This window comes from Pan paniscus, chromosome 10 (genome assembly GCF_029289425.2).
Source record: "Pan paniscus chromosome 10, NHGRI_mPanPan1-v2.0_pri, whole genome shotgun sequence".
NCBI lineage: Eukaryota > Metazoa > Chordata > Mammalia > Primates > Hominidae > Pan > Pan paniscus.
In genome coordinates this window covers 120458174-120474225 of record NC_073259.2, presented here as the reverse complement: position 1 = coordinate 120474225, position 16052 = coordinate 120458174, and the positions used below count along the sequence as shown (strand labels likewise).

At 45.4% G+C, this 16052-nt stretch overlaps 1 protein-coding gene across 6 annotated transcripts in view; it reads left to right on the top strand.

The window, feature by feature from the left end:
- Window positions 1-1269: 1269 nt before the first annotated feature.
- The window catches only part of HECTD4 (HECT domain E3 ubiquitin protein ligase 4), a 222188-nt gene continuing 207405 nt past the window's right edge, over window positions 1270-16052 (top strand). For all 6 annotated transcript variants that reach the window (XR_010108967.1, XM_034934555.3, XM_034934553.3 and 3 more), the window contains exon 1: window positions 1270-1748. Coding sequence is in view for 5 of the 6 variants with exons in the window: in XM_034934555.3 (XP_034790446.1) it covers window positions 1572-1748 (177 nt within the window). In the remaining variant the exon portion in view is untranslated. The remainder of the gene's footprint in view (window positions 1749-16052) is intronic.

Here is a 16052-nt window from a genome sequence, read left to right as displayed (position 1 = left end):
CAGCTATTCTCCTGCCTCAGCCTCCTGAGTATCTGGGACTACAGGCATGTGCAACCATTCCTGGCTAATTTGTGTATTTTTTTTAGTAGAGACAGGGTTTCATCATGTTGACCAGGCTGGTCTCGAACTCCTGACCTCAGGTGATCTGCCCACCTTGGCCTCCCAAAGTGCTGGGATTACAGGTGTAAGCCACTGTGCCTGGCCTGTTTTATTATTTTTTAAGTGATAAAAATATACAAGTAATAGAGAACAATCTCATCTCAGTAGTTCCAGACCAGCCCCACACTCCCATGGCAACTCACCTTAAACATCTGGTGTGTATTTGTTCATGCATTTTTCTTTATACATATAGTTTTCCTTTCTTGCTTTTATAAAATGGCACTGGTGGGCATATATATATTTTTGGTGGGGAGGGAGGGATGGGGTCTCCCTCTGTCGCCCGGGCTGGAGTGCAGTGGCAAGATAATAGCTCACTGCAGCCTCCACCTCCTGAGCTCAAGAGATCCTCTTGCCTCAGCCTCCCGAGTAGCTGGACTACAGACGCTTGCCACCCTGCCCCGCTAATTTTTATTTTTTGTAGAGATGGGGTCTCCCTATGTTGCCCAGGCTGGCCTCAAACTTCTGGGCTCAAGCAGTCCTTCTGCCTTGACCTCCCAAAGTGCTGGGATTACAGGTGTGAGCCACCGCACCCGGCCTAGTGAGCATATTTTTAAGGTATATGTCAATTAGTGTGGAACACTGATGGAACGAACATAGCAATAATTAGAATTGCCACTCATGGAGCACATATTAAGTGTCGGGCATTGAGCACCAAGCATTGTGGACAGACGCTTTATTTTCACCAGGTTTTGAGTGCTTACTGGGTACTAGACTTTTCAGTCAATATTAATCATCTACTATGTGATTCTACCAAGTGCTTATGAACAAGTGTGCAGCGCCTATTCTGCGCCAGCCTTTTGCTTGCATCTCATTTAAACGTGAAAACAAGGAGTGATCTCTATGCTCTGCCCAGGGTGGGGGCGCGGGCCCGAGCAAGGGGTGCACACCTGAGTATCAGGGACAGGACGGGGGAAGCGGCGTCCTCTTCCCTGGCGCGCTGCAAAGCCAGGGCTACCCTGAATGGCCAGGGGGAGAAGGGGCCGGCGGAGGTCAGGCCGAGGGCAGGCGGCAGCGAAGGGCTAGGCGGACGTCCAGGCCACCCGGGTGGCCTGGTCCGCGGAGCGGTGGGCGGAGCGGTGGGCGGGGCCTGTATTGTCCGCTCCGCGAGGCATGCCGGGAGCCCCGCCCCCAACATGGCGTCTCACTGACAGTTGGTTGCCGAGCGGCAGAGGCGGATCCTGCTCCTGAGGGCGGCGGCGGCGGCGGCGGCGGCAGGGCCGGGGTCTCCTGGGCCGGGGTCGGGGGTATGGCGACTCGGACCGCCTAGGGCGGAGTTGCACGGGCGAGGCAGCAAGTGGGGCGCCGCTGGCGGGCGCGGCGGCCGCTGCCATGGACTGGTGATCGCGGCGGCTCCTGCTCCGTTTCCCCCGGCCGGGCGTCTGCTCCTCAGCGCCAAGCCTTCAGCCGGGGCCATGGGCTCGTCGGCGGCCGCGGCGGCGGCGGCGGCGGCGGCCGCTGACTCGGCGCAGTGGCTCTCGGTGAAGGAGGAGACCATCTTCCTGCACGACGGGCTGATCCGGGTCACCGACCTGGCCGAGCTGCCCAGCGAGATCCTCGGGGCCCCAGAGGCCGCGGACACCGACCTGGAGGTGAGCGAGGCGGCCCCCGGCCCCCGCCATCGGACTGGCCCACTCACCCGGCACCCCCGGGTCGGGCCCCCTCCTCGCCTCAGCCGCGGCCTCGCCTCCCGGCGGCTGCCGGGGCAGGTGTGTGTGGGCGCCGGGCGGGCAGGTGGGGCCGCGGCCGCAGGTCTGCGGACCGCCCGCCCCGCTCTCCCTCCCTCCCTCCTCGGGGCCTGGCGCCCACAGGGGATTTCATTTGTGGTTTTCTTTTGAGCGTTCCGACACCCGGCATTTTATTAGGCTAGCGCCTGGCTCGGCCTTCATGCCCCAGAGGAGCCACCGCCACCACCCGGGCCCTCCCTCCCCTCCCCCACGGGCCCCCAGGACCCACTTCCAGGGCACACCCAGGTTGCTTAGCTTTGGGAACATTTTGATTTTCACGCTGTGTACCCTCCCATCCTTTTCTTCCCTAGTTCTGTTTTTTTTGTTTGGTTTGGTTTGGTTTTTTTCCGGGAGAGGGTAGTGGCAGCTGCGGGTCCGCGATGGGCAATCCAGCAACTTCTCTGTGTTGTGTCTCGGATGGATTGACACGGGGCCTTTGTCAGGGAAGCGGGCGCTGTGGACAGCGAGAGGGATGCTCCAGCGGCCCTCCATGCACTCTCGGTGAAGGGTCACTGGCGCGTTAGGCCGCAGGGCCTTTTCGTGTGCCCGGGGGTCGCCAAGCATCCCGGGTTCAGAGCCGTGGCAGGTGCAACAGCAGATCTCATCAGTTGAGCTGCTTGGCCTTGGGGGCAGAAGGGAACCAAATATGCCTGGTTGGTGGGAACTTTCCATCGACTTCACTTGGGTTCGTGTTTGCCTAGAGGTGGGAATACTGGCAGTGTCGTTTCATGGAGGCCAACGGATGCTGACACTGCTCCCCTTCCACTTTGTGGGATGACATTTTGATGTGTAGGTAGCATGGGGTGTCATCAAATTTTTACTGCCGTAAGGAGAGCTTTCTGGGGTAGGGCGCAGAGAGGATGGCCTATCTTCTGGCTATAAACGGCATGCGAGGGATCTTTTGTGTTTTGCGGTTTTGCGTGCAGTTTGGCTTTACGCACAATGAACATTTATAGAAATGAATTAAAAGCCATTACTGTGTGTTTCTGGAAACGGCAGTGATCGGATCGCATTGGCCGAGACATTTGGACGTGCTTGAGATGCGAATACGTTCCACTGTATTTTTGTGTCTGGATTTGCGGTTGCTTCAGCACTTCCGTTGTGAACTCTTAATTGACTTATTTTACAATCTAGTCACCAAAAAGAGGAGGATATGGTTGGTAGGGAATTCCTAACATGGAATCATCGTTTTATTGTGTCTCATTTGGGCCTGTTCTATAACAAGCAAGGTGTGTCTGAGTGTCTTATCTGCCTGAAAACTCGAGGGGTATTATGCTATGATAGTGGAATCTTTTGATTTAATTGGCTGTGTTGTGTGTGAAAGGTGGAAAGCGGATGCTCTTTGTTTCTTTCTTTTCTTTTTTTCCCCCCGAGACCAAGTCTTGCTCTGTCGCCCAGGCTGGAGTGCAGTGGCGCGATCTCAGCCCACTGCAACCTCTGCCTCCCGGATTCAAACGATTCTCCTGCCTCTGCCTCCCGAGTCGCTGGGATTACAGGCACGCGCCACCATGCCCGGCTAATTTTTGTATTTTTAGTAGAGACAGGGTTTCACCATGTTGGCCAGGCTGGTCTCGAACTCCTGACCTCAAGTGATCTGCCTGCCTTGGCTTCCCAAAGTGCTGAGATTACAGGCGTGAGCCACTATGCCGTGCCTATGCTCTTTGTTTCTTAGAGACTAATCCAAGTTCACAGAACCAAAATTTATACATATATGTCATTTATGTAATTTATTTTTAGGATTAGAAAGAGTAGGATTAGTTAAAATATCTGTGCTGTTGGTTTTCCTAAAATGTTTATAAATGTATTGCGTGAATTTGTCAGCTATTTCCACAGAAGAATGGTTTTCAAAGGAAAGAACCTCTCTGGCCTGCTAGATTTTTTTTTTTAATTGCTTTTTAAATTTATGGTCTGATTTCTCAGCAACTAGTATGTGTATGGGTGATAAACATTTATGACTGGTAGTAGTGAATAACTTGTTTCCTTCTTTCCATGTTATACAGGCTCCATGGTATCAGGAGAAATAGATAGCTAAGAATGTTTTTGTGGCTATTAGATTTGTGTTTGGGTGTATTCATATATATATATATATATATATATATATATATATATATATATAATCTTTTTATTTTTTATTTTGAGACAGGGTCTCTCTCTGTTGCCCAGGCTAGAGTGCAGTGGCTCCATCTCAGCTCACTGCAACCTCCACCTCCCGGGTTGAGGCAATTTTCCTGCCTCAGCCTCCCAAGTAGCTGGGATTACAGGCATACACCACCATGCCGGGCTAATTTTTGTATTTTTAGTAGAGACAAGGTTTTGCCATGTTGGCCAGGCAAGTCTCGAACTCCTGACCTCAGGTGATCCGCCTGCCTCGGCCTCCCAAAGTGCTGGGATTACAGGCATGAGCCACCATGCCCAGCACATATTTAATTACTTAATAATATTGATTAAATGTATCCTACATGTCAGGCATTATTTTATTAAATTCTCAAAAGAGCCTAACAATTGGAAATATTGCACTCATTGTACAGATGAAGGAAGTGCAGAGTAGGTATTCGACTTGCTCAAGAGCACATGAAGAGCTTGCACGTTAACCTAGTTCTGTTCACTGCACATCTGCTCCTCATCATAATATTTTATTGCCTCCATGCATGTATAGTATTTTTATTTGCAATTATTTTAAATTTCATAACTGGCTACAGAAGGAAGAATCTCTATTTTCTTTTAGTAACTGTTTCTTTTTCATATTTGAGGAAGATTCGTGGTCTATTAATTTTTTTTTTTTTTTTTTTTTGAGACGGAGTCTTGCTCTGTCGCCCAGGCTGGAGTGCAGTGGCACAATCTCAGCTCACTGCAAGCTCCGCCTCCTGGGTTCACGCCATTCTCCTGCCTCAGCCTCCCCAGCAGCTGGGACTACAGGCGCATGCCGCCACACCCAGCTAATTTTTGTATTTTTAGTAGAGACGGGGTTTCACCATGTTAGCCAGGATGGTCTCAATCTCCTGACCTTGTGATCCTCCCGCCTCGGCCTCCCAAAGTTCTGGGATTACAGGCGTGAGCCACAGCGTCTGGCCGGTTTATTAATTTTTTAAAAGCTATCTTTCGAAATACCACCACACCTATGAAATACAGTGTTTCAAGCCTCTCCTTCCAGTGGACATCTGGGTGAATAATGGCCATTTTCCACAGAGTTTTATAATATATAGAATCCTTCAGTTAACACTTTCGGATTATGAGGAACGGGACTCAAGTTGACTAATTTATGACTGGCAACCTTACTGCAGAAGAGTGCAATAGACGTCTTAGAATTTTACGCCGGGCGCAGTGGCTCATGCCTGTAATCCCAGCAATTTGGGAGACCAAGACGGGCGAATCACGAGGTCAGGAGATTGAGACCATCCTGGCTAACACAGTGAAACCCCATCTCTACTGAAAAAAAAATACAAAAAATTAGCCGGGCGTGGTGGCGGGCGCCTGTAGTCCCAGCTACTCGGGAGGCTGAGGCAGGAGAATGGTGTGAATCCGGGAGGCGAAGCTTGCAGTGAGCTGAGATTGCGTCACTGCACTCCAGCCTGGGCAACATAGCGAGACTCCGTCAAAAAAAGAAAAAAAGAGTCTTAGAATTTTAGAGCAGAAGAGACTTTAGAGATAATAATGTCCCTCATTTTAGAAAGAAGTTCTCTGAGATCAGGAGATCTCAGAGATCAGAAGATGAGGTTATGACTTAGTCACTATAGCATAGCTAGTTGTGGCAGGGCAATGACTAGACCCTAGCTTTTCTACCTTTGGATTCCAGTGTTCTGTTCACCCTGTAAGCGCTGCTCAAAGTCAATCTAAAGAAAGAATCCCTCCTAAGAAGTAGATCAACATGAATTTAGTATTTTAATTTAAGCAGATCCAGAGTATTTGAATTAAAATTTTTCTTCCCAGTAAATTCTTTTTCTTTCTTTCTTTCTTTTTTGAGACCGAGTTTTATTCTTGTTACCCAGGCTGGAGTGCAGTGATGCGATCTCGGCTCACTGCAACCTCCACCTCGCAGGTTCAAGCAATTCTTCTACCTCAGCCTTCCAGTTAGCTGGGATTACAGGCATGTGCCACCATGCCCAGCTAATTTTGTATTTTTAGTAGACACTGGGTTTCACCATGTTGGCCAGGCTGGTCTCGAACTCCTGACCTCAAATGATCTGCTTTCCTTAGCCTCCCAAAGTGCCGAGATTACAGGCGTGAGCCACCGCACCCGGCCTCTTCCCAGTAAATTTCTAAACAGATTTTTTTTTAAAGCAATAAATAATGTTTAATCAACTAATTCATTCAACAAGTATTGGTGGAATTTAGAGTGAGCTGGGCCAACCATCCTGGATGTTGGGGATATAGCAGTGGATAAAATAAAATCCTTGTCCTCAAAAAGCTTATAATTTAGTGGGATGATATAGACAATGACAAATATGTAACATGACATAGAGGCAAATGATAAGTGCTAAAGAGAAAAGTATAGCTCAGTAAAGAGATGGAGAGCATTGGAAAGAGGGCTCCGTTTTTTTGTTTTAATTTTTTTTTTATTAGAGTTGGGGCCTTGCTATATTGTCCAGGCTGGTCTTGAATTCCTCTTGGCCTCAAGTGATCTTCCCACCTGAGACTCCCAGAGTGCTCAGCATGAGTCACTGCACTCAGCCAACTGTCCTGTTTTATTTTATTTTATTTTTAATTATTTATGTTCGAGACAAGAGATTCTTGCTCTGTTTCCCAGGCTGGAATGCAGTAGTGCTCACTGCAGCCTCCACCTCCCGGGTTGAGGCGATTCTCCAGCCTCAGCCCCCTGAGGAGCTGAGATTACAGGCACGCACCACCACGCCTGGCTAATTTTTGTATTTTTAGTAGAGACGAGTTTCACCATGTTGGTCAGGCTGCTCTTGAACTCCGGACCTCAGGTGATCTGCCCACCTCCGCCTCCCAAAGAGTTGGGATTACAGGCGTCAGCCACTGCACCCAGCCTGTCCTGTTTTATATAGGGTGGACACGAAAGGAAAGCCCAGGATGGCTTTTGAGCAGAGACCTGAAGGGAGGGAGGGAGTATACCATATGGCTACCCGGGAAAGAACATCCCATACAGAGACGACAGCAAGAGCCAAGTCCTTGAGAGGGAAGCGTCCTCAGCATATTTGGAGCTCTGAGCCCAGTAAGCTAAAGGGGAGAGGAGAGATGGGGAGCAGGGGATACAGATCAGGTAGATCCTTGTAGGTGAGGGCTTTGGATCTTACTATGAGTGAATTAAGAATGCAGAGTGTGGCCGGGCGTGGTGGCTCATGCCTGTAATCCCAGCACTTTGGGAGGCCAAGGCGGGCAGATCACGAGGTCAGGAGATCGAGACCATCCTGGCTAACACGGTGAAACCCCGTCTCTACTAAAAATACAAAAAATTAGCCAGGCGTGGTGGCGGGCACCTGTAGTCCCAGCTACTCCGGAGGCTGAGGCAGGAGAACGGCGTGAACCCAGGAGGCGGAGCTTGCAGTGAGCCGAGATCAGGCCACTGCACTCCAGCCTGGGCCACAGAGTGAGACTCCATCTCCAAAACAAAACAAAAAAAAAGAATGCAGAGTGAGGCTTTTGCTTATTCTTTAAAATAGCCATTTGTTAGAACATGTGGAAAAAGGCAAAGAGAAAAAAAAAGAAAAAATAGCCGTTTGTATTCATTTTAATTTTATGTTGCTGGTGGAAAGCAAAAGGCATATAGGAATTTTTACTATTATTTTTTTTTAGACAGGAGTCCTGCTCTGTTGCCCAACCTAGGGTGCAATGGCTGTATCTCGGTTCACTGCAACCTCTGCCTCTCAGGATCAAGGGATTCTCCTGCCTCAGCCTGCCAAGTAGCTGGGATTACAGGCGACCCTCACCCCACCTAATTTTTTTTTTTTTTTTTGTATTTTTAGTAGAGATGCGGTTTCGCCATATTGGCCAGGGTGGTCTTGAACTGCTGACCTCAAGTGATCCAGCCGCCTCTACCTCTCAAAGTTTTGGGATTACAGACGTGAGCCACCACGACCGGCTTAGGAAATTTTTTTAAAATGTTGAAATAAATATACATTTAAGAGAAATAAAAAAGCAATAACTCAAAAATAACATCTCAAATGTTATTGCATTTTGCATTGCATTTCATAGAACATTATTCTTTTTAAGATAAAGGGAATTTAAGAGGGGGAAAAGAAGGAATAGCTTACTTGTGGGAATTCCAAAAGCATTCTGCTTCCTATTCCATTTTTCTTTACAAACTGCGGTTGGGAACAAGCAGGCATCGTATATAAGAGTATTGACAGAGAAGCTGATTGACTTACCCAAGGTGGCTAAGATATTTCTTACTCCACAGTTGAAGTTCATTTTAAATTTAAGCATTTTGGTTAGTGCTTCTCATATTTCATTGTGTTTGCTTGTAAGTACTCCCTCTCCATCCCGCCCCACACCACACAAAGACTTGAACATGAATGTTCAAGTCAGCTTTATTTGTGATTGCCCAAAGCTGGAAACAATCCAAATGTCCGTCAGCAGGTGAATGGATAAACAAATGTGGTACATCCATACAATGGAGTATTACTCAGCAACAGAAACAAATGAACCGTTGGTACTCACAACATGGATTTATGCAGAATGGAAGAAACCAGACAAACAGGAGTACATACTGTAAGACTCCATTTCTATGAAATTCTAGAAATGCAGACTAATCTGTAGTGGTTACCTGGGGATAGAGGCAGGCAGGCAGGAAAGGATGAGAGGGACGGAGTATAAAGGAGCATGAAGAAACTTTTGGGGCGATGGCTCTTTCCCTATTTTGATTGTGGTGATGGTTTCACATTTCTATATGTATGTCAAAACTCATTAAATCACACACTTTAAATATGTGCAGTTTACTGTACGCCAATTATATGTTAATTAACAAATGGAACCTAATAGATGCAAAGGGTTTTTGTTTATTATTTTGCTTTGCCAGATAAGAAAAGGGGCATTTGGGTTTGAAGTTGATCAGCTGAAATCATCAAGGCTTTAAATACTTATCATACACTGAAGTGAAATCTTTGAGATGATATTTAGATTTATGTTGGTCTATTCTCCTAGGAGGACACTGCTAGCCTATATATCCTTTGGGCAAAATCCTTTGGAAAGTGTTTATGTACTTTTATAGAATTCTAGATTTGGATGAGTTAATGAATAAGCGAATAAACTACCCTTGTTCACCAGTAGTGTTGATTACCATGCAATTAATGAGCACTGTAATAGGAGTCACTGAATCTTGGTGCAGTATTCTGTGAGCTTGGGCAAAAGGCCCAACAGGCTTTCAGGCTTGTCTGGCTCGAGCTGTAAAATGAGAATGAAGTATTTGAGGGCTGTGGGAGACAGTATTGCCTTGAAGTTAAAGTCAGGTTTAAAGAGTCAAACTGGGATTGAAATTCTAGCTCTGCTCCTTGCTTGCTGTATGACCTTGGGCAAATTCCATACCTTTTTTTAAACATATTTTTCTAGAGACAGGTTCTCACTCTGTCACTGGCTGGAGAGCAGTGGTGTGATCATAGTTCACTGCAGCCTCACACTCCTGTGCTTTAAGTGGTCTTCCCACCTTAGCCTCCTGAGTAGCTGCGACTACCGGTGTGCTACTAATTTTTTAATGTTTTATAGAGATGGAGTCATGCTGTGTTGCTCAGGCTGGTTGTGAACTCCTGGCCTCAAGCAATCCTCCTGTCTCAGTCTCCCAAAGTGCTGGGATTACAGGTGTGAGCCACTGCACCTGGCCAAATTCCATACCTTCAGAAATCACTAGTTCCTTTTTTTTTTTTTTTTTTTTTGAGACAGAGTCTCGTTCTGTCACCCAGGCTGGAGCGCAGTAGCATGATCGCAGCTCACTGCAACCTTCGCCTCCCAGGTTCAAGTGGTTCTCCTGCCTCAGCCTCCCGAGTAGTTGGGATTACAGGCATGCATCACCATGCCTGGCTAATTTTATATTTTTAGCAGACACAGGGTTTCACAATGTTGGCCAGGCTGGTCTGGAACTCCTGACCTCTGGTGATCTACCCGCCTCAGCCTCCCAAAGTGCTGGGATTATATGTGTGAGCCACCGCGCTCAGCCCCTAGTTATCTTCTGGTGCATCTTCTTAGTCATCATTGTCACTATCTCTACCACTCCTACGACAACAGCGCCAGCATATTGAGTGGCATGTTCTGTGCTAAGTACTTCACATCCATTATTTTATTTGATCCTCACAAAAAACATGAGGTTGGTACTGGATTATCTTTACTTTTATTATTTTTGTTTTGTTTTGTTTGTTTGTTTTGAAATGGAGTCTTACTTTGTCGCCCAGGCTGGAGTGCAGTGGCGTGATCTCGGCTCACTGCAACCTCCGCCTCCTGGGTTCAAGTGATTCTTCTGCCTCAGCCTCCCGAGTAACTCCCGTGCCACCACACCTGGCTATTTTTTGTATTTTTAGTAGAGACGGGGTTTCACCATGTTGGCCAGGCTAACTCCTGACCTCAAGTGATCCACCCTTCTTGGCCTCCCAAGTGTTGGAATTTCAGGCGTCAGCCACCGTGCCTGGCCAAGGATTATCTTTATTTTATAAATGAGGAAACTGGCACAGACAAAAGTTAAGTAACTTGACAAAGGTAAGATAGTGGCAAAGCTAAGGCTGAAATAGGTCTGTCTGATTCCAGCCCTGAGTCCATATTCTTGAACTATTATGTTATACTATCATCATCTAAAAGAGTGGGATAATGATAGGGCTAATGTCAGAATTAAAAAGATGGAGGTGGCCAGATATGGTGTCTCATGCCTGTAATCTCAGCACTATGGGAGGGCAAAGAGTGGACTGGAGTTCAAGACCAGCCTGGACAACATGGCAAAACTCTCTCCCTACAAACAAATACAATAAAATTAGCTGGGCGTGGTGGCATGCACTTGTAGTCCCAGCTACTCAGGAGGCTGAGGCTGAAAAATTACTTGAGCCTAGGAGGCAAAGGTTGTAGTAGGCGAAGACTGTCACTGTACTCCTGGGTGACAGAGCCAGACCCTGTCTCAAAAAAACCAAACAAAAATAATAATAATAATAAGATGGATGTGGGCTGAGTGTGGTGGCTCATGCCCGTAATTCCAGCACTTGAGAGGCCAAAGCAGGAGAATTGCTTGAGGCCAGGAGTTCAAGACCAGCCTGGGCAACATAGCAAGATCCCATCTCTACAAAACATTTTAAAATTAGCTAGACATGGGCCAGGTGCAGTGGCTCATGCCTGTAATCCCAGCACTTTGGGAGGCAGAGGTGGGCGGATCACGAGTTCAGGTGGGCGGATCACAAGGTCAGGAGATCGAGACCATCTTTGCTAACACGGTGAAACCCCGTCTCTACTAAAAAAATACAAAAAATTAGCCGGGCATGGTGGCGGGCACCTGTAGTCCCAGCTACTCGGGAGGCTGAGGCAGGAGAACGGCGTGAACCCAGGAGGTGGAGCTTGCAGTGAGCCGAGATTGCGCCACTGCACTCCAGACTGGGCGACAAAGCGGGACTCCATCTTAAAAAAATAAAAAAAATTAGCGGGGCGTGGTTGGCTACTTGGGAGGCTGAGGTGGGAGGATCACTTGAGTCCAGGAGCTGGAAGAGGCAGTAAGCTATGATTGTGCCACTGTACTCCAGCCTGCATGACAGAGTGATTCCCTGACACCAAAATATTAAAAAAAAAAAAAAAAAAAAAAAAAGATGTGATTATGTTTAAAGTGTATTGACTCTCTTTATAAGGTGCTATGTTGCTTGGAAGTTATTTTATGCATATTCAGCCAGCTGCCTATTGTATTTGAAAGCAAAACTATCCCATCAACATAATTTTTTCTATAGTAGTGGAATCGTTTTTTGTTTGTTTGTTTGTTTGGTGATCCCTGCGGAATTTTCTTTTTTCTTTTCTTTTTTTTTTTTTGAGACAGAGTTTCACTCTCGTTGCCCAGTCTGGAGTGCAACGGCGCGATCTCGGCTTACCGCAACCTCCGCCTCCGGGGTTTAAGCGATTCTCCTGCCTCAGCCTTCCGAGTAGCTGGGATTACAGGTGCCCGCCTCCACGCCCAGCTCATTTTGTAGTTTTAGTAGAGACGGGGTTTCTCCATGTTGGTCAGGCTGGTCTCGAACTCCTGACCTCAGATGACTCGCTTGCCTCGGCCTCCCAAAGTGCTGGGATTACAGGTACGAGCCACTGTACCTGGCTGGAATTTTCTTTCCTTTTTTTTTTTCTTTTTGAGATGGAGTTTCTCTTTTGTTGCCCAGGCTGGAGTGCAATGGCGTGATCTCGGCTCACTAAAACCTCCGCCTCTTGGGTTCAAGCTATTCTTCTGCCTCGGCCTCCCAAGTAGCTGAGATTACAGGCATTTGCCACCATGCCCAGCTAACTTTGTATTTTTAGAAGAGATGGGGTTTCACTATGTTGGTCAGGCTGCTCTTGAACTCCTGACCTCAGGTGCTCCACCCTCCTCGGCCTTCCAGAGTGCTGGGATTACAGGTGTGAGCCACCGCGCCTGGCTGGAATTTTCTTCCTTCTCAATTTGTTTGCAGTGTGGCTAGGCAGATGAGATAATAGATAGTCTCTGTTTCAGTTTTTCTCCAATTGTATACCTAAGGTCTTGCTAAATAAATCAGCTTTGATTATTATCTGTCTTCTTGGCTTCCATCTTTACTGTCATAAAATACTACCTGTTGGCTCGAGCTGCTGGGTGGGTGGTCATACATCTCTTCTTTCCTAGGTCTGAAGGTAACTGTGGTGTTAATTATGAAAGGACTGTCAATTGCCGAAAGTGCCCCATGCTTTCCCCTCCCCACCTTTCCCTCTTGTTTTACAACAGTGGTTGTGGGGTGAACACAAGGAGTGTAGTCTGCTTTACAAGATGTTTAGTCAATAGTTGTAGACAAATGTAAATAACAGCAGGTGATCAACTATGGGACAAATGCATAGGAGAGAAATTGCAGAAATTGTGTAACTTTTATTTTGATCCTGCATTTTAAGCACAGCTTATGTATCTATTAATTAAAAAAAAAACTATGAGTAGTACATGAATACATTCTTGACAAAACGGAAATAACAGGTAAAACTGAAGTCCCTTTTAAGCACCATCTCTAATTTGGATCTCTGTGTCCTTCTTGCCCTGGCTAAATTAGTGACAATTTTTTCGTGTATATTCTTCAAGACCATTTTAAAATTTTGGTGTGTATATAACACATTCTATTTTTTTCTTTTTTACATAAAGATGTCATACTAGACATATCTTTCTGTAACTTCCTTTCTTTTTAAACTCAAGGATATGTTTTGATCATTCTGTGTCTCCATATATATATCTACCACATTATTTTTAAGTGCTGCACAAGACTCTAGAAATGCCACAGTTTTATTTAGACATTCCCTATTGATGAGTATCTTAGTTTCCTGTTGCCATGTTAACAGATTATCACAAATTTCGTGGCTTAAGGCAACACGGATTTATTCTCACATTTTTGGAAGTCAGAAGTTTGAAATGAGTCTCACTGGGCTAAAAGTCAAGCATTGGTAGGTCTGGTTCCTTCTGCAGGCTCTAGGGGAGAATCTGTTCCCATGCCTTTTCCACAGCTTCTTGTGGCCACTTGTATTTCTTGGCTTGTTACTGTTTCCTCCATCTTCAGAGTATGTTACTGCAGTCTCTCATCTGTCATCACATCGCCTTCTCCTCTGACCCACTCTTCCCACATCCCTTTTATAAGCACTCTTGTGAGTACATTTAGGGCCCACCCAGATAATACAGGATAATCCCTCCATCTCAAGATCTTTAACTTAATCACATCTGCAAAGTCCCTTTTGCCATCTAAGGTCACATTTACAGGTTCCAAGGGTTAGTAGGTGGACATTTTGGTGGACGCCATTATTCAGTTGAGCACGATGGGTATTTTGGTTGTTTTCAGTTTTTCACTCTTAAAAACAGTCCTTCAGTACAGATTCTTGCATGCCTGCTCATGCACACCTGAGATTACTTCGCTAGGGTAAGTGGAATTGCTGGGTCGTTGGTGACAAATTAATTTTAATAGATACTACCAAATTGCCCTCCTGTGTAATTACCAATTATAGTCCCGGTATTAGTGTTTGATAGGACCTCTTTTCCGCACACCCTCTCAGAGGCCATTTTAGAACTCATAGGTTTGCTTAATTTGGCTGGGTGAGGTGGCTCACACTGTAATCCCAGCATTTTGGAAGGCTGAGGCAGGTGGATCACTTGAGGTCAGGAGTTCGAGTCCAGCCTGGCCAACATGGGAAAACCCCATCTCTACAAAAAATGTTTTAAAAATTAGCTGGGCGTGGTGGTGGGTGCCTGTAATCCCAGCTACTTGGGAGGCTGAGGCAGGAGAATTGTTTGCACCTCAGAGGCGGAGGTTGTAGTGAGCCAAGATCACACCACTGCACTTTAGCCTGGATGACAGGGCGAGACTCTGTCTCAAAAAAAAAAAAGAAAAAAAAAGAAATCCTAGGTTTGCTTAATAAGGCAATAACTTTCGCTCCAAAAGATGCATCCAATGGATGTAATTGGGTACCTAGAAATGCACGCTGAACTCTGGTCAGCCAAAGAAGCCAGAGTTTTCTGTCAGTGCCATCCAGCTCTTATGAGTTCACTTCAGAGCACCTCTCTTGTGGCTTGATAGCCTTCTTGTCCCGGCATAGGCTCATTTTGGTCAGTAATCCGGTTAATACAGAGACCATGTCTATATATAGGCAGGAGAGAAACGATGACTCCTTACTCCGTGATGGTTTGTGGATAGTGCCAGAGACCAGGAGAGCGAGGGAGCTGCACATACCGGGAAGAGAAGCATTGGCTCCCGAAGTGTGCTCAGAATGCACAGCAGTTGTGAGGGAGATTATTTGGACTTAGAGCCCCTGAAAATTTTCTCTCTTACATGCTAATAACATGAGTGATTCCACATTTTTTTTACCTATGTGAAAAATACCTATATTAAGTGGATTGTATTTTTATGCTATGTAAAACCTTTTTGATTATAAGTAAATAATACAGAGATGTTGTTGAAAATAGAGAAAACATCTAAAAGTATAAGAGAGACAATAAATACCCTGGGATTACACCATTCCACCAGAATTAAATTAATTTTTTATTATTTGCTTCTTCAGCTCATATTTTTATATAGATAAAATTGGGATTATATGCTATTTGCAGTTTTGGATCCTGTGATTACTTACTGGGAACATTTTGAATAAGATTTAAAGATATAATTTTTAATGTCTGCATAGTAATTTGTGGATATACTGTAATTGTCTTCTGCTGTTTCTTTAAATCTGCTATTTTAAAGATAATCTACTATTTAAAGATAATATCAATTTATAGGAAGCGAAATAATTTTCAGTATTTAAAGTGTTATCTGTTTGATAGAGTTTGGTAAATTATAAATTTGTAGTGATTTTTAAAGTGTTTCTGTGACTTACTACTGTTACTACTTTATAATTTCAAGGGATTTTAATAGTGCTGTATGAATCCTCTCCCAATAATGTTGAATATTTGCATGGAGCTTGTAGTTTAGAAAGTGCTATTAAGCACATTTGGTGAATAATTAATGTTCCATGATGGGACACTTTGGAGTGGACACATTTGGATCCCTAGCGCTTTTACTAAAACCTGCAGTTGGCTGAATTACTAGGTCAGAGCACAGTGTGTAGCAATTTTAGATTAACAATAAGATGCATAATTTGCAAAGTATTTTATGCAAATTGTAGGTTTAGTAATGCTAATAACTACAGATTCGGCATTCAAGTAGTGGTTTTATACTAACAAAATATTAACATTCAGTTTGTATTTGTAATGGATCTTTTCAATGTTTACTATATTTGCTTTGTGCTCTGTAGTTTGTGTTATGATTTCTACTGTGTAAAGTCTAATACAATAGATGTAGCTATTTATGGGGCAGAGTAGAAAATCTGGACCTTCTATCTCTATGACGTGTTAGCCTTTTTTTTTTTTTTTTTTTTTTTGAGATGGAGTCTCCCTCTGTTGCCCAGGCTGGAGTGTAATGGCAAGATCTTGGCTCACTGCAACCTCTGCCTCCCGGGTTCAAGCGATTCTCCTGCCTCAGCCTCCCAAGTAACTGGGATTACAGGTGCATGCCACCACACCCAGCTAAATTTTTGTATTTT